This window comes from Coregonus clupeaformis, unplaced genomic scaffold (genome assembly GCF_020615455.1).
Source record: "Coregonus clupeaformis isolate EN_2021a unplaced genomic scaffold, ASM2061545v1 scaf0200, whole genome shotgun sequence".
Classification (NCBI taxonomy): Eukaryota; Metazoa; Chordata; class Actinopteri; order Salmoniformes; family Salmonidae; genus Coregonus; species Coregonus clupeaformis.
The window spans coordinates 542,641-561,833 of record NW_025533655.1 but is presented as its reverse complement, the minus strand read 5'-3'; the positions used below and the strand labels follow the sequence as shown (position 1 = coordinate 561,833).

The 19,193-nt window shown below is 47.2% G+C and overlaps 1 protein-coding gene across 1 annotated transcript in view; it reads right to left on the bottom strand.

Moving 5' to 3' along the window:
- Positions 1 to 1,110: 1,110 nt before the first annotated feature.
- LOC121555773 (E3 ubiquitin-protein ligase RNF19A) overlaps positions 1,111 to 19,193 on the bottom strand; it is a gene marked incomplete at its 3' end in the record, with an annotated part of 36,046 nt that continues 17,963 nt past the window's right edge. The window contains exons 3-6 of the mRNA XM_045214128.1: positions 17,485 to 17,629; positions 17,198 to 17,360; positions 3,282 to 3,396; positions 1,111 to 1,272 (exon numbers count right to left, since the gene is read on the bottom strand). Coding sequence (XP_045070063.1) covers positions 1,111 to 1,272; positions 3,282 to 3,396; positions 17,198 to 17,360; positions 17,485 to 17,629 — 585 coding nt within the window. The remainder of the gene's footprint in view (positions 1,273 to 3,281; positions 3,397 to 17,197; positions 17,361 to 17,484; positions 17,630 to 19,193) is intronic.

Genomic DNA, 19,193 nt, shown 5'->3' with positions numbered 1-19,193 from the left:
TTGGGGTACTGGAGGACTGGAGTTGGGCTGTTGGGGGTACTGGAGGACTGGAGTTGGGCTGTTGGGGGGTACTGGAGGACTGGAGTTGGGCTGTTGGGGGGTACTGGAGGACTGGAGTTGGGCTGTTGGGGGTACTGGAGGACTGGAGTTGGGCTGTTGGGGGTACAGGAGGACTGGAGTTGGGCTGTTGGGGGTACTGGAGGACTGGAGTTGGGCTGTTGGGGGTACTGGAGGACTGGAGTTGGGCTGTTGGGGGGTACTGGAGGACTGGAGTTGGGCTGTTGGGGGTACTGGAGGACTGGAGTTGGGCTGTTGGGGTACAGGAGGACTGGAGTTGGGCTGTTGGGGTACTGGAGGACTGGAGTTGGGAACCACTACTCTACACTATTGAAAAACAGGAGGATGGAGACTTTATTGTCAAGGCTTCGGCAGCAAGGCCTTTCTCTTGTCGGTTCACTGCATTCTATGGCCTTTGCAGATCTTCTAGAAAAGACGTCAAACCCTTTAGACAACAGACAACTGGCAGAACATTCCCTTAGACAACAGACAACTGGCAGAACATTCCCTTAGACAACAGACAACTGGCAGAACATTCCCTTAGACAACAGACAACTGGCAGAACATTCCCTTAGACAACAGACAACTGGCAGAACATTCCTTTAGACAACAGACAACTGGCAGAACATTCCCTTAGACAACAGACAACTGGCAGAACATTCCCTTAGACAACAGACAACTGGCAGAACATTCCCTTAGACAACAGGCAGAACATTCCCTTAGACAACAGACAACTGGCAGAACATTCCCTTAGACAACAGACAACTGGCAGAACATTCCCTTAGACAACAGACAACTGGCAGAACATTCCTTAAGACAACAGACAACTGGCAGAACATTCTACTTTAGAGAGTCAGAGCTCATCAGAGTCCAGTCACAATTAGTCAGCTACCACAACTGATTCAGACTAAACACGAGGTTCCTCAGTGTGTGTGTGTGTGTGTGTGCTTGTGTGTGTGTGCTTATGTGAATGTGTATGTGTGTGTGTGTGTATGTGTATGAATGTGTACGTGTATGTGTATGTGTGTGTGTGTGCTTGTGTGTGTGACGTACCGGTAGCTTGCGCCCCGCTCCTTACGTTCATCTCGTTCTCGTCGTCAAACTCGATGCGGACTCCTTTCCCGTTACCGGCGGAGACACCACAGCCCCCGCTGCGACACAGAGAGATGGGCACCACGCCGTACACGTACGCCAGCATGATGGGCACACCGATGCCTGGACACACACACACACACACACACACACACACACACACACACACAGAGAGAGCGAGAGAGAGAGAGAACGTGAACCACCTCACACCCTCAGGAGGGACAGTAGACAACAACCAGAGGCCACTGTGTCTCCTAACAGCACCGTCAGTCACTACTTCCTCATCTTAACAACCAGAGGCCACTGTGTCTCCTAACAGCACCATCAGTCACTACTTCCTCATCTTAACAACTAGAGGCCACTGTGTCTCCTAACAGCACCGTCAGTCACTACTTCCTCATCTTAACAACCAGAGGCCACTGTCTCCTAACAGCACCGTCAGTCACTACTTCCTCATCTTAACAACCAGAGGCCACTGTGTCTCCTAACAGCACCGTCAGTCACTACTTCCTCATCTTAACAACCAGAGGCCACTGTGTCTCCTAACAGCACCGTCAGTCACTACTTCCTCATCTTAACAACCAGAGGCCACTGTGTCTCCTAACAGCACCGTCAGTCACTACTTCCTCATCTTAACAACCAGAGGCCACTGTGTCTCCTAACAGCACCGTCAGTCACTACTTCCTCATCTTAACAACCAGAGGCCACTGTGTCTCCTAACAGCACCGTCAGTCACTACTTCCTCATCTTAACAACCAGAGGCCACTGTGTCTCCTAACAGCACCGTCAGTCACTACTTCCTCATCTTAACAACCTAGAGGCCACTGTGTCTCCTAACAGCACCGTCAGTCACTACTTCCTCATCTTAACAACCAGAGGCCACTGTGTCTCCTAACAGCACCGTCAGTCACTACTTCCTCATCTTAACAACCAGAGGCCACTGTGTCTCCTAACAGCACCGTCAGTCACTACTTCCTCATCTTAACAACCAGAGGCCACTGTGTCTCCTAACAGCACCGTCAGTCACTACTTCCTCATCTTAACAACCAGAGGCCACTGTCTCCTAACAGCACCGTCAGTCACTACTTCCTCATCTTAACAACCAGAGGCCACTGTGTCTCCTAACAGCACCATCAGTCACTACTTCCTCATCTTAACAACTAGAGGCCACTGTGTCTCCTAACAGCACCGTCAGTCACTACTTCCTCATCTTAACAACCAGAGGCCACTGTGTCTCCTAACAGCACCGTCAGTCACTACTTCCTCATCTTAACAACCAGAGGCCACTGTGTCTCCTAACAGCACCATCAGTCACTACTTCCTCATCTTAACAACCAGAGGCCACTGTGTCTCCTAACAGCACCGTCAGTCACTACTTCCTCATCTTAACAACCAGAGGCCACTGTCTCCTAACAGCACCGTCAGTCACTACTTCCTCATCTTAACAACCAGAGGCCACTGTGTCTCCTAACAGCACCGTCAGTCACTACTTCCTCATCTTAACAACCAGAGACCACTGTGTCTCCTAACAGCACCGTCAGTCACTACTTCCTCATCTTAACAACCAGAGGCCACTGTGTCTCCTAACAGCACCGTCAGTCACTACTTCCTCATCTTAACAACCAGAGACCACTGTGTCTCCTAACAGCACCGTCAGTCACTACTTCCTCATCTTAACAACCAGAGGCCACTGTGTCTCCTAACAGCACCGTCAGTCACTACTTCCTCATCTTAACAACCAGAGACCACTGTGTCTCCTAACAGCACCGTCAGTCACTACTTCCTCATCTTAACAACCAGAGGCCACTGTGTCTCCTAACAGCACCGTCAGTCACTACTTCCTAATTTTAGTGTATTAGAGAAGAAACATAGAACTCAGTTTGAAAGGAAACTAATGATTTAACATTAGGTGAACTTCAATGAAAAATGCAGCAATGGCAAACAAAAACAAATCAATAAGCTTTATGAGTCTCTCAGACAATCATCGGCCAACCTTGCCAGACAGGAAGCTACAGTTGTTCAGTGCTACAGGTTGTCAAGGAAAACAGAAGTGTTGTTCCCATCCGGGGAAGCCACAAAGCTTGTGGTCAGTAGTATTCTTGGTGTAAAGCTACACAGTAAAGTGTACTGACCGACAGAGACGGCTGCCACCACGGGGGACATGAAGACAGACAGAGTGACTCCTCCTGCTATCACCAGGTTCCTCCTGTGAGGAGAGATGTCCTTCCCTTCATAGCGGTTATGGATCTGAGAGACAAACAGACGGGTTAGAGGTCAGGGGTTATGGATCTGACAGACAGACAGGGGTTAGAGGTCAGGGGTTATGGATCAGACAGACAGACAGGGGTTAGAGGTCAGGGGTTATGGATCAGACAGACAGACAGGGGTTAGAGGTCAGGGGTTATGGATCAGACAACAGCGGGTTAGAGGTCAGGGGTTATGGATCGGACAGACAGACAGGGGTTAGAGGTCAGGGGTTATGGATCAGACAGACAGACAGGGGTTAGAGGTCAGGGTTATGGATCAGACAGACAGACAGGCGTTGGGGTCAGGTTGGATCGACGACAGACGGTTAGAGGTCAGGGTTATGGATCAGACAGACAGACAGGGGTTAGAGGTCAGGGGTTATGGATCAGACAGACAGACAGGGGTTAGAGGTCAGGGGTTATGGATCAGACAGACAGACAGGGGTTAGAGGTCAGGGGTTATGGATCTGAGAGACAGACAGACAGGGGTTAGAGGTCAGGGGTTATGGATCTGAGAGACAGACAGACGGGGGTTAGAGGTCAGGGGTTATGGATCTGACAGACAGACAGACGGGGGTTAGAGGTCAGGGGTTATGGATCAGACAGACAGACAGGCAGGGGTTAGAGGTCAGGGGTTATGGATCGACAGACAGACAGGGGTTAGAGGTCAGGGGTTATGGATCTGACAGACAGACAGACGGGGGTTAGAGGTCAGGGGTTATGGATCTGACAGACAGACAGGGGTTAGAGGTCAGGGGTTATGGATCTGAGAGACAGACAGGGGTTAGAGGTCAGGGTTATGGATCAGACAGACAGACAGGGGTTAGAGGTCAGGGGTTATGGATCTGACAGACAGACAGACGGGGGTTAGAGGTCAGGGGTTATGGATCAGACAGACAGACAGGGGTTAGAGGTCAGGGGTTATGGATCTGACAGACAGACAGGGGTTAGAGGTCAGGGGTTATGGATCTGACAGACAGACAGGGGTTAGAGGTCAGGGGTTATGGATCAGACAGACAGACAGGGGTTAGAGGTCAGGGGTTATGGATCAGACAGACAGACAGGGGTTAGAGGTCAGGGGTTATGGATCAGACAGACAGACAGGGGTTAGAGGTCAGGGGTTATGGATCTGACAGACAGACAGGCAGGGGTTAGAGGTCAGGGGTTATGGATCAGACAGACAGGGGTTAGAGGTCAGGGGTTATGGATCAGACAGACAGGGGTTAGAGGTCAGGGGTTATGGATCAGACAGACAGACAGGGGTTAGAGGTCAGGGGTTATGGATCAGACAGACAGACAGGGGTTAGAGGTCAGGGTTATGGATCTGAGAGACAAACAGACGGGTTAGAGGTCAGGGGTTATGGATCTGACAGACAGGGGTTAGAGGTCAGGGGTTATGGATCAGACAGACAGACAGGGGTTAGAGGTCAGGGTTATGGATCAGACAGACAGGGGTTAGAGGTCAGGGTTATGGATCAGACAGACAGACAGGGGTTAGAGGTCAGGGGTTATGGATCTGACAGACAGACAGGGGTTAGAGGTCAGGGGTTATGGATCAGACAGACAGACAGGGGTTAGAGGTCAGGGGGTTATGGATCAGACAGACAGACAGGGGTTAGAGGTCAGGGTTATGGATCAGACAGACAGCAGGGGTTAGAGGTCAGGGGTTATGGATCAGACAGACAGACAGGGGTTAGAGGTCAGGGGTTATGGATCAGACAGACAGACAGGGGTTAGAGGTCAGGGGTTATGGATCTGAGAGACAGACAGACAGGGGTTAGAGGTCAGGGGTTATGGATCTGACAGCAGGGGTTAGAGGTCAGGGGTTATGGATCAGACAGACAGGGGTTAGAGGTCAGGGGTTATGGATCAGACAGACAGGGGTTAGAGGTCAGGGGTTATGGATCAGACAGACAGACAGGGGTTAGAGGTCAGGGTTATGGATCAGACAGACAGGGGTTAGAGGTCAGGGGTTATGGATCAGACAGACAGGGGTTAGAGGTCAGGGGTTATGGATCTGACAGACAGACAGGGGTTAGAGGTCAGGGGTTATGGATCAGACAGACAGACAGGGGTTAGAGGTCAGGGGTTATGGATCAGACAGACAGACAGGGGTTAGAGGTCAGGGGTTATGGATCAGACAGACAGACAGGGGTTAGAGGTCAGGGTTATGGATCAGACAGACAGACAGGGTTAGAGGTCAGGGGTTATGGATCTGACAGACAGACAGGGGTTAGAGGTCAGGGGTTATGGATCAGACAGCGACAGGGGTTAGAGGTCAGGGGTTATGGATCAGACAGACAGGGTTAGAGGTCAGGGGTTATGGATCAGACAGACAGGGGTTAGAGGTCAGGGGTTATGGATCAGACAGACAGGGGGTTAGAGGTCAGGGGTTATGGATCAGACAGACAGACGGGTTAGAGGTCAGGGGTTGGTATGGATCAGACAGACAGGGGTTAGAGGTCAGGGGTTATGGATCAGACAGACAGGGGTTAGAGGTCAGGGTTATGGATCAGACAGACAGCGGGGTTAGAGGTCAGGGGTTATGGATCAGACAGACAGACAGGGGTTAGAGGTCAGGGGTTATGGATCAGACAGACAGACAGGGGTTAGAGGTCAGGGGTTATGGATCAGACAGACAGACAGGGGTTAGAGGTCAGGGGTTATGGATCAGACAGACAGACAGGGGTTAGAGGTCAGGGGTTATGGATCAGACAGACAGACAGGGGTTAGAGGTCAGGGGTTATGGATCAGACAGACAGGGGTTAGAGGTCAGGGGTTATGGATCAGAGACAGACAGGGGTTAGAGGTCAGGGGTTATGGATCAGACAGACAGACAGGGGTTAGAGGTCAGGGGTTATGGATCAGACAGACAGACAGGGGTTAGAGGTCAGGGGTTATGGATCAGACAGACAGGGGTTAGAGGTCAGGGTTATGGATCAGACAGACAGGGGTTAGAGGTCAGGGGTTATGGATCTGACAGACAGACGGGGTTAGAGGTCAGGGGTTATGGATCAGACAGACAGGGGTTAGAGGTCAGGGGTTATGGATCAGACAGACAGCGGGTTAGAGGTCAGGGGGTTATGGATCAGACAGACAGCGGGTTAGAGGTCAGGGGTTATGGATCGACAGACAGACAGGGGTTAGAGGTCAGGGGTTATGGATCAGACAGACAGGGGTTAGAGGTCAGGGGTTATGGATCTGAGAGACAGACAGGGGTTAGAGGTCAGGGTTATGGATCAGACAGACAGGGGTTAGAGGTCAGGGTTATGGATCAGACAGACAGACAGGGGTTAGAGGTCAGGGGTTATGGATCAGACAGACAGGGGTTAGAGGTCAGGGGTTATGGATCAGACAGACAGGGGTTAGAGGTCAGGGGTTATGGATCAGACAGACAGGGGTTAGAGGTCAGGGGTTATGGATCAGACAGACAGGGGTTAGAGGTCAGGGGTTATGGATCAGACAGACAGGGGTTAGAGGTCAGGGGTTATGGATCAGACAGACAGACAGGGGTTAGAGGTCAGGGGTTATGGATCAGACAGACAGGGGTTAGAGGTCAGGGGTTATGGATCAGACAGACAGACAGGGGTTAGAGGTCAGGGGTTATGGATCAGACAGACAGACAGGGGTTAGAGGTCAGGGGTTATGGATCTGACAGACAGACAGGGGTTAGAGGTCAGGGGTTATGGATCGAGAGACAGACAGGGGTTAGAGGTCAGGGGTTATGGATCACAGACAGGGGTTGAGCAGGGGTTATGGATCAGACAGACAGGCGGGGTTAGAGGTCAGGGGTTATGGATCTGACAGACAGACAGGGGTTAGAGGTCAGGGGTTATGGATCAGACAGACAGACAGGGTTAGAGGTCAGGGGTTATGGATCTGAGAGACAGACAGGGGGTTAGAGGTCAGGGGTTATGGATCAGACAGACAGGGGTTAGTTACAGACGGGTTAGAGGTCAGGGTGGATCAGACAGACAGGGTTAGAGGTCAGGGTATGGATCAGACAGACAGGGGTTAGAGGTCAGGGGTTATGGATCAGACAGACAGACAGGGGTTAGAGGTCAGGGGTTATGGATCAGACAGACAGGGGTTAGAGGTCAGGGGTTATGGATCAGACAGACAGACAGGGGTTAGAGGTCAGGGGTTATGGATCAGACAGACAGACAGGGGTTAGAGGTCAGGGGTTATGGATCAGACAGACAGACAGGGGTTAGAGGTCAGGGGTTATGGATCAGACAGACAGACAGGGGTTAGAGGTCAGGGGTTATGGATCAGACAGACAGACAGACAGGGGTTAGAGGTCAGGGGTTAAGGATCAGACAGACAGACAGGGGTTAGAGGTCAGGGGTTATGGATCTGACAGACAGGGGTTAGAGGTCAGGGGTTATGGATCAGACAGACAGACAGGGGTTAGAGGTCAGGGGTTATGGATCAGACAGACAGGGGTTAGAGGTCAGGGGTTATGGATCAGACAGACAGACAGGGGTTAGAGGTCAGGGGTTATAGATCTGACAGACAGGGGTTAGAGGTCAGGGTTATGGATCAGACAGGCAGGGGTTAGAGGTCAGGGGTTATGGATCTGAGAGACAGACAGGGGTTAGAGGTCAGGGGTTATGGATCAGACAGACAGACAGACAGACAGGGGTTAGAGGTCAGGGGTTATGGATCAGACAGACAGACAGGGGTTAGAGGTCAGGGGTTATGGATCAGACAGACAGGGGTTAGAGGTCAGGGGTTATGGATCTGACAGACAGACAGGGGTTAGAGGTCAGGGGTTATGGATCAGACAGACAGACAGGGGTTATGGATCAGACAGACAGACAGGGGTTAGAGGTCAGGGGTTATGGATCAGACAGACAGGGGTTAGAGGTCAGGGTTATGGATCAGACAGACAGGGGTTAGAGGTCAGGGGTTATGGATCAGACAGACAGGGGTTAGAGGTCAGGGTTATGGATCAGACAGACAGACAGACAGGGGTTAGAGGTCAGGGGTTATGGATCAGACAGACAGGGGTTAGAGGTCAGGGGTTATGGATCAGACAGACAGGGGTTAGAGGTCAGGGTTGTGGATCTGACAGACAGGGGTTAGAGGTCAGGGGTTATGGATCAGACAGACAGACAGGGGTTAGAGGTCAGGGTTATGGATCAGACAGACAGGGGTTAGAGGTCAGGGGTTATGGATCAGACAGACAGACGGGGTTAGAGGTCAGGGGTTATGGATCAGACAGACAGGGTTAGAGGTCAGGGGTTATGGATCAGACAGACAGGGGTTAGAGGTCAGGGGTTATGGATCAGACAGACAGACAGGCGGGGTTAGAGGTCAGGGGTTATGGATCAGACAGACAGGGTTAGAGGTCAGGGGTTATGGATCAGACAGACAGCGGTTAGAGGTCAGGGGTTATGGATCAGACAGACAGCAGGGTTGAGGTCAGGGGTTATGGATCAGACAGACAGACAGGGTTAGAGGTCAGGGTTATGGATCAGACAGACAGACAGGGGTTAGAGGTCAGGGGTTATGGATCAGACAGACAGGGTTAGAGGTCAGGGGTTATGGATCAGACAGACAGGGTTAGAGGTCAGGGGTTATGGATCTACAGACAGACAGGGGTTAGAGGTCAGGGTTATGGATCAGACAGACAGGGGTTAGAGGTCAGGGGTTATGGATCTGAGAGACAGACAGGGGTTGAGGTCAGGGTTATGGATCTGAGAGACAGACAGGGGTTAGAGTCAGGGGGTTATGGATCTGACAGACAGACAGGGTTAGAGGTCAGGGGTTATGGATCAGACAGACAGGGGTTAGAGGTCAGGGGTTATGGATCTGACAGACAGACAGGGGTTAGAGGTCAGGGGTTATGGATCTGACAGACAGACAGGGGTTAGAGGTCAGGGGTTATGGATCTGAGAGACAGACAGGGGTTAGAGGTCAGGGGTTATGGATCTGAGAGACAGACAGGGGTTAGAGGTCAGGGGTTATGGATCAGACAGACAGATGGGTTAGAGGTCAGGGGTTATGGATCTGACAGACAGACAGGGGTTAGAGGTCAGGGGTTATGGATCTGAGAGACAGACAGGGGTTAGAGGTCAGGGGTTATGGATCAGACAGACAGACAGGGGTTAGAGGTCAGGGGTTATGGATCTGAGAGACAGACAGGGGTTAGAGGTCAGGGGTTATGGATCTGAGAGACAGACAGGGGTTAGAGGTCAGGGGTTATAGATCTTCTTTAACCGGTATTTTGACAGGGAAGTCCTACTAAGACTAGGGTCTCTTTTCCAGATGAGCCCTGCATAAACACAACCAATACATACAGTACACTATGCAATATACACTATTACAAAACATATTAAAACATACCTCTTCCCTTTTTCCACATTTTGTTACGTTACAACCTTATTCTAAAATGGATTGAATAAATAAAAATCTTCATCAATCTACACACAATATCCCATAATGACAAAGCGAACAGGTTTTTAAAAATTTTAGCAAATTTATAAAAAATAAAAACAGGTACCTTATTTACATAAGTATTCAGACCCTTTGCTATGAGACTCAAAATTGAGCTCCGGTGCATCCTGTTTCCATTGATCATCCTTGTGGTGTTTCTACAACTTAATTGGAGTCCACCTTTGGTAAATTCAACTGATTGGACATGATTTGGAAAGGCACACACCTGTCTATATAAGGTCCCACAGCTGACAGTGCATGTCAGAGCTTAAACCAAACCATGAGGTCGAAGGAACTGTCCGTAGAGCTCCGAGACAGGATTGTGTCGAGGCACAGATCTGGGGAAGGGTACCAAAACATTTCTGCAGCATTGAAAGTCCCCAAGAACACAGTGGCCTCCATCATTCCTAAATGGAAGAAGATTGGAACCACCAAGACTCTTCCTAGAGCTGGCCACCCGGCCAAACTGAGCAATCAGGGAAGAAGGGCCTTGGTCAGGGAGGTGACCAAGAACCCGATGGTCACCCTGACAGAGCTCCAGAGTTCCTCTGTGGAGATGGGAGAACCTTCCAGAAGGACAACCATATCTGCAGCACTCCACCAATCAGGCCTTTATGGTGGAGTGGTCAGACGGAAGCCACTCTTCAGTAAAAGGCACATGACAGCCCACTTGGAGTTTGCCAAAAGGCACCTAAAGGACTCTCAGACCATGAGAAACAAGATTGTCTGGTCTGATGAAACCAAGATTGAACTCTTTGGCCTGAATGCCAAGCGTCACGTCTGGAGGAAATCTGGCACCATCCCTACGGTGAAGCATGGTGGTGGCAGCATCATGCTGTGGGGATGTTTTTCAGCGGCAGGGACTGGGAGACTAGTCAGGATTGAGGGAAAGATGAACGGAGCAATGTACAGAGAGATCCTTGATGAAAACCTGCTCCAGAGTGCTCAGGACCTCAGACTAGGGCAAAGGTTCACCTTCCAACAGGACAACGACCCTAAGCACACAGCCAAGACAACGCAGGAGTGGCTTTGGGACAAGTCTCTCAATATCCTTGAGTGGCCGAGCCAGAGCCCGGACTTGAACCCAATCGAACATCTCAGGAGAGACCTGAAAATAGCTGTGCAGTGACGCTCCCCATCCAACCTGACAGAGCTTGAGAGGATCTGCAGAGAAGAATGGGAGAAACTCCCCAAATACAGGTGTGCCAAGCTTGTAGCGTCATACCCAAGACGACTCGAGGCTGTAATCGCTGCCAAAGGTGCTTCAACAAAGTACTGAGTAAAGAGTCTGAACGCTTATGTAAATGTGATACTTCAGTTTTTGTATTTTTAATACATTTGCAAACCTGTTTTTTCTTTGTCATTATGGGGTATTGTGTGTAGATTGATGGATTATTTTTATTTAAATCCATTTTAGAATAAGACTAAAAAAGTCAAGGTCTGAATACTTTCAGAATGCACTGTATTAAGAAAAATACATTTATCAACATAGAGGTCTCTGATCATTACTCTGAACTGACTAAGGGGGACCAGAACATCTCATTTCAGAGATCTCTATGAGATGTTCCACATAAAGGGCCCCAAAAAACTAAAATCAGCTTTACCCAACTCTGTAGAGACAGAGACAGGGTTAGGTCAGGGGTTATGGATCTGACAGAGACAGGGTTAGGTCAGGGGTCACTGTACTGTGAGGAGTACCATGACTCTAGACTTACTAAAAACACATTACATGAGTGATGCAGTGGTTGGTTATTGGCTAGCTCTGGTTATATCTATTGGCCAGCTCTGGTTATATCTATTGGCCAGCTCTGGTTATATATATTGGCCAGCTCTGGTTCTATCTATTGGCCAGCTCTGGTTATATCTATTGGCCAGCTCTGGTTCTATCTATTGGCTAGCTCTGGTTATATCTATTGGCCAGCTCTGGTTATATCTATTGGCCAGCTCTGGTTCTATATATTGGCTAGCTCTGGTTATATCTATTGGCCAGCTCTGGTTATATATATTGGCCAGCTCTGGTTCTATCTATTGGCCAGCTCTGGTTATATCTATTGGCCAGCTCTGGTTCTATCTATTGGCTAGCTCTGGTTCTATCTATTGGCTAGCTCTGGTTATATCTATTGGCTAGCTCTGGTTATATCTATTGGCTAGCTCTGGTTCTATCTATTGGCTAGCTCTGGTTATATCTATTGGCTAGCTCTGGTTATATCTATTGGCTAGCTCTGGTTATATCTATTGGCTAGCTCTGGTTTCTATCTATTGGCTAGCTCTGGTTATATCTATTGGCCAGCTCTGGTTCTATCTATTGGCTAGCTCTGGTTCTATCTATTGGCTAGCTCTGGTTCTATCTATTGGCTAGCTCTGGTTATATATATTGGCTAGCTCTGGTTATATCTATTGGCTAGCTCTGGTTATATCTATTGGCTAGCTCTGGTTATATATATTGGCTAGCTCTGGTTATATCTATTGGCCAGCTCTGGTTATATCTATTGGCTAGCTCTGGTTATATATATTGGCTAGCTCTGGTTATATCTATTGGCTAGCTCTGGTTATATCTATTGGCTAGCTCTGGTTATATCTATTGGCTAGCTCTGGTTCTATATATTGGCTAGCTCTGGTTCTATCTATTGGCTAGCTCTGGTTATATATATTGGCTAGCTCTGGTTATATATATTGGCCAGCTCTGGTTATATCTATTGGCTAGCTCTGGTTATATCTATTGGCTAGCTCTGGTTATATCTATTGGCTAGCTCTGGTTATATCTATTGGCTAGCTCTGGTTATATCTATTGGCCAGCTCTGGTTCTATCTATTGGCCAGCTCTGGTTCTATCTATTGGCCAGCTCTGGTTATATCTATTGGCCAGCTCTGGTTCTATCTATTGGCTAGCTCTGGTTATATCTATTGGCCAGCTCTGGTTATATCTATTGGCCAGCTCTGGTTATATCTATTGGCTAGCTCTGGTTATATCTATTGGCCAGCTCTGGTTATATATATTGGCCAGCTCTGGTTCTATCTATTGGCCAGCTCTGGTTATATCTATTGGCCAGCTCTGGTTATATCTATTGGCTAGCTCTGGTTCTATCTATTGGCTAGCTCTGGTTATATCTATTGGCTAGCTCTGGTTATATCTATTGGCTAGCTCTGGTTCTATCTATTGGCTAGCTCTGGTTCTATCTATTGGCTAGCTCTGGTTATATCTATTGGCTAGCTCTGGTTATATCTATTGGCTAGCTCTGGTTATATCTATTGGCTAGCTCTGGTTATATCTATTGGCTAGCTCTGGTTCTATCTATTGGCTAGCTCTGGTTCTATCTATTGGCTAGCTCTGGTTATATCTATTGGCCAGCTCTGGTTATATCTATTGGCTAGCTCTGGTTATATATATTGGCTAGCTCTGGTTATATCTATTGGCTAGCTCTGGTTTATATATATTGGCCAGCTCTGGTTATATCTATTGGCCAGCTCTGGTTATATCTATTGGCTAGCTCTGGTTATATATATTGGCTAGCTCTGGTTATATCTATTGGCTAGCTCTGGTTATATCTATTGGCTAGCTCTGGTTATATCTATTGGCTAGCTCTGGTTCTATCTATTGGCTAGCTCTGGTTCTATCTATTGGCTAGCTCTGGTTATATCTATTGGCTAGCTCTGGTTATATATATTGGCCAGCTCTGGTTATATCTATTGGCTAGCTCTGGTTATATCTATTGGCTAGCTCTGGTTATATCTATTGGCTAGCTCTGGTTATATCTATTGGCTAGCTCTGGTTATATCTATTGGCTAGCTCTGGTTATATCTATTGGCTAGCTCTGGTTATATCTATTGGCCAGCTCTGGTTATATCTATTGGCTAGCTCTGGTTATATCTATTGGCCAGCTCTGGTTATATCTATTGGCCAGCTCTGGTTATATCTATTGGCTAGCTCTGGTTATATCTATTGGCTAGCTCTGGTTATATCTATTGGCCAGCTCTGGTTATATCTATTGGCCAGCTCTGGTTATATCTATTGGCTAGCTCTGGTTATATCTATTGGCTAGCTCTGGTTATATCTATTGGCTAGCTCTGGTTATATCTATTGGCTAGCTCTGGTTATATCTATTGGCCAGCTCTGGTTATATCTATTGGCTAGCTCTGGTTATATCTATTGGCCAGCTCTGGTTATATCTATTGGCTAGCTCTGGTTATATCTATTGGCTAGCTCTGGTTATATCTATTGGCTAGCTCTGGTTATATCTATTGGCTAGCTCTGGTTATATATATTGGCTAGCTCTGGTTATATATATTGGCTAGCTCTGGTTATATCTATTGGCCAGCTCTGGTTATATCTATTGGCTAGCTCTGGTTATATCTATTGGCTAGCTCTGGTTATATCTATTGGCTAGCTCTGGTTATATCTATTGGCCAGCTCTGGTTATATCTATTGGCCAGCTCTGGTTATATCTATTGGCTAGCTCTGGTTATATCTATTGGCTAGCTCTGGTTATATCTATTGGCCAGCTCTGGTTATATCTATTGGCTAGCTCTGGTTATATCTATTGGCCAGCTCTGGTTATATATATTGGCCAGCTCTGGTTATATCTATTGGCCGCTAGCTCTGGTTATATCTATTGGCCAGCTCTGGTTATATCTATTGGCTAGCTCTGGTTATATCTATTGGCTAGCTCTGGTTATATCTATTGGCTAGCTCTGGTTATATCTATTGGCTAGCTCTGGTTATATATATTGGCCAGCTCTGGTTATATCTATTGGCTAGCTCTGGTTATATCTATTGGCTAGCTCTGGTTATATCTATTGGCTAGCTCTGGTTATATCTATTGGCTAGCTCTGGTTATATCTATTGGCCAGCTCTGGTTATATCTATTGGCCAGCTCTGGTTATATCTATTGGCCAGCTCTGGTTATATCTACTGGCTAGCTCTGGTTATATCTATTGGCTAGCTCTGGTTATATCTATTGGCCAGCTCTGGTTATATCTATTGGCTAGCTCTGGTTATATCTATTGGCTAGCTCTGGTTATATCTATTGGCCAGCTCTGGTTATATCTATTGGCTAGCTCTGGTTATATCTATTGGCTAGCTCTGGTTATATCTATTGGCTAGCTCTGGTTATATCTATTGGCTAGCTCTGGTTATATCTATTGGCCAGCTCTGGTTATATCTATTGGCTAGCAATGGTTATATCTATTGGCTAGCTCTGGTTATATCTATTGGCTAGCTCTGGTTATATCTATTGGCTAGCTCTGGTTATATCTATTGGCTAGCTCTGGTTATATATATTGGCTAGCTCTGGTTATATATATTGGCTAGCTCTGGTTATATCTATTGGCTAGCTCTGGTTATATATATTGGCTAGCTCTGGTTATATCTATTGGCTAGCTCTGGTTATATATATTGGCCAGCTCTGGTTATATCTATTGGCTAGCTCTGGTTATATCTATTGGCTAGCTCTGGTTATATCTATTGGCTAGCTCTGGTTATATCTATTGGCTAGCTCTGGTTATATATATTGGCTAGCTCTGGTTCTATATATTGGCCAGCTCTGGTTATATCTATTGGCTAGCTCTGGTTATATCTATTGGCTAGCTCTGGTTATATATATTGGCTAGCTCTGGTTATATATATTGGCTAGCTCTGGTTCTATATATTGGCCAGCTCTGGTTATATCTATTGGCCAGCTCTGGTTATATCTATTGGCTAGCTCTGGTTATATCTATTGGCTAGCTCTGGTTATATCTATTGGCTAGCTCTGGTTATATATATTGGCTAGCTCTGGTTATATCTATTGGCTAGCTCTGGTTATATCTATTGGCTAGCTCTGGTTATATCTATTGGCTAGCTCTGGTTATATCTATTGGCTAGCTCTGGTTATATCTATTGGCTAGCTCTGGTTATATCTATTGGCTAGCTCTGGTTATATCTATTGGCTAGCTCTGGTTATATCTATTGGCTAGCTCTGGTTATATCTATTGGCTAGCTCTGGTTATATCTATTGGCTAGCTCTGGTTATATATATTGGCTAGCTCTGGTTATATCTATTGGCTAGGTCTGGTTATATCTATTGGCTAGCTCTGGTTATATCTATTGGCTAGCTCTGGTTATATCTATTGGCTAGCTCTGGTTATATCTATTGGCCAGCTCTGGTTATATCTATTGGCTAGCTCTGGCTATATCTATTGGCTAGCTCTGGTTATATCTATTGGCTAGCTCTGGTTATATATATTGGCTAGCTCTGGTTATATATATTGGCTAGCTCTGGTTATATCTATTGGCTAGCTCTGGTTATATCTATTGGCTAGCTCTGGTTCTATATATTGGCTAGCTCTGGTTATATCTATTGGCTAGCTCTGGTTATATCTATTGGCTAGCTCTGGTTATATCTATTGGCCAGCTCTGGTTATATCTATTGGCTAGCTCTGGTTATATCTATTGGCTAGCTCTGGCTACATCTTGGCAGGCTGGAGGGGGAATTCTACAAACTGATATCACTTTATTATGCTGCTGTCTGTTCATATAAAACAAGCCTGTGTAATCATTGACTTGACCTGCTGTCTGTGTTCATATAAACAAGCCTGTGTAATCATTGACTTGACCTGCTGTCTGTTCATATAAAACAAGCCTGTGTAATCATTGACTTGACCTGCTGTCTGTGTTCATATAAAACAAGCCTGTGTAATCATTGACTTGACCTGCTGTCTGTTCATATAAAACAAGCCTGTGTAATCATTGACTTGACCTGCTGTCTGTTCATATAAAACAAGCCTGTGTAATCATTGACTTGACCTGCTGTCTGTGTTCATATAAAACAAGCCTGTGTAATCATTGACTTGACCTACTGTCTGTGTTCATATAAAACAAGCCTGTGTAATCATTGACTTGACCTGCTGTCTGTTCATATAAAACAAGCCTGTGTAATCATTGACTTGACCTGCTGTCTGTGTTCATATAAAACAAGCCTGTGTAATCATTGACTTGACCTGCTGTCTGTGTTCATATAAAACAAGCCTGTGTAATCATTGACTTGACCTGCTGTCTGTGTTCATATAAAACAAGCCTGTGTAATCATTGACTTGACCTGCTGTCTGTGTTCATATAAAACAAGCCTGTGTAATCATTGACTTGTATACAGTAGTTGTTGGAAACAACATTGTAGGTTAAGTTTAACAGCACTTTGCTGCATCTTTATAACTGAAAAGCCAATAAGTTAGTGGACTACAGCCTCCTAGACTTTCCATCTGCCATTCACGTGTACAGCACACACTCATTACTGATAACCAGACAACAATGAAGCCATTTATCTACCTGTCAAAACAACCGCTAATGGTAATGAACTCTGAGTCTGCAGGGTGTTAGGGTTAACTCACCTTTCTCCCCACATACACAGGGATGCCTATGATCATGGCGGGGATGGCGATGCCAGCGATCAGAGCGATGCCCACCGGAGCGCCCACCAGCGTGCCCAGCTGCCACAGGATCTTCTTCTTCCTGCTCCACGGCTTCCTACCCCAGAAGGTGCAGCCTGACGGGCTGGAGGGGGGAGAGAGAGGGGGAGGGGGCTATTCAGAGGCAGAACACTGTGGCTACTGTAGAGAGAAGGATGTCCTCCTACTGAGAGTGTTGCCAGCCCCCTAACTCCTCCTTTGCCTCTCACCTCAGGTAGTGCAGGTCAGAGATCTCCTTCATGCAGAGCCAGCAGAACTCACAGCCGCACACAGCACAGGTCATGTGGTTGCAGCTGCCGTCGTTCATCTTGATGATGTAAGCAGCGCAGCGCGGACACGGCTTGATGTCATCAGCTGGGATGGAGATGGAGACAATTGGAGATGTCAAATATGTGGAATAGAATCCTAGTGTCTGTTTAACAGGTAGAGAGTTCACCTCCCCTAAATCCCAGACAGCACATAGACAGTGCATTCGGAAAGTATTCAGACCCCTTGACATTTTCCACATTTTGTTACGTTACAGCCTTATTCTAAAATTGATTAAATTGTTTTTTTCCCCCTCATCAATCTACACACAATACCCCATAATGACAAAGCAAAAGCAGGTTATACATTTTTGTAAATGTATACAAATAAAAAAAAAACGGAAATATCACATTTACATAAGTATTCAGACCCTTTACTCAGTACTTTGTTGAAGCACCTTTGGCAGTGATTACAGCCTCGAGTCTTCTTGGGTATGACGCTACAAGCTTGGCACACCTGTATTTGGGGAGTTTCTCCCATTCTTCTCTGCAGATCCTCTCAAGCTCTGTCAGGTTGGATGGGGAGCGTTGCTGCACAGCTATTTTCAGGTCTCTCCAGAGATGTTTGTTAAGGTTCAAGTCCGGGCTCTGGCTGGACCACTCAAGGACATTCAGAGACTTGTCCCAAAGCCACTCCTGCGTTGTATTGGCTGTGTGCTTAGGGTCGTTGTCCTGTTGGAAGGTGAACCTTCACCCCAGTCTGAGGTCCTGAGCACTCTGGAGTAGGTTTTTATCAAGGATCTCTCTGTACTTTAGCTCCGTTCAACTTTCCCTCGATCCTGACTAGTCTCCCAGTCCCTGCCGCTGAAAAACATCCCCACAGCGTGATGCTTCCACCCCCATGCTTCACCGTAGGCATGGTGCCAGGTTTCCTCCAGACGTGACGCTTGGCATTCAGGCTAAAGAGTTCAATCTTGTTTCTCATGGTCTGAGAGTCCTTTAGGTGCCTTTTGGCAAACTCCAAGCTGGCTGTCATGTGCCTTTTACTGAGGAGTGGCTTCCATCTGGCCACTCTACCATAAAGGCCTGATTGGTGGAGTGCTGCAGAGATGGTTGTCCTTCTGGAAGGTTCTCCCATCTCCACAGAGGAACTCTGGAGCTCTGTCAGAGTGACCATTGGGTTCTTGGTCACTTCCCTGTCCAAGGCCCTTCTCCCCCGATTGCTCAGTTTGGCCGGGCGGCCAGCTCTAGGAAGAGTCTTGGTGGTTCCAAACTTCTTCCATTTAAGAATGATGGAGGCCACTGTGTTCTTGGGGACCTTCAATGCTGCAGAAATGTTTTGGTACCCTTCCCCAGATCTGTGCCTCGACACAATCCTGTCTCGGAGCTCTACGGACAATTCCTTCGATCTCATGGCTTGGTTTTTGCTCTGACATGCACTGTCAGCTGTGGGACCTTATATAGACAGGTGTGTGCCTTTCCAAGTCATGTCCAATCAATTGAATTTACCACAGGTGGACTCCAATCAAGTTGTAGAAACATCTCAAGGATGATCAATGGAAACAGGATGCATCGGAACTCCATTTTGAGTCTCATAGCAAAGGGTCTGAATTTGCAAAAATTTATAAAAACCTGTTTTTGCTTTGTCATTATGGGTTATTGTGTGTAGATTG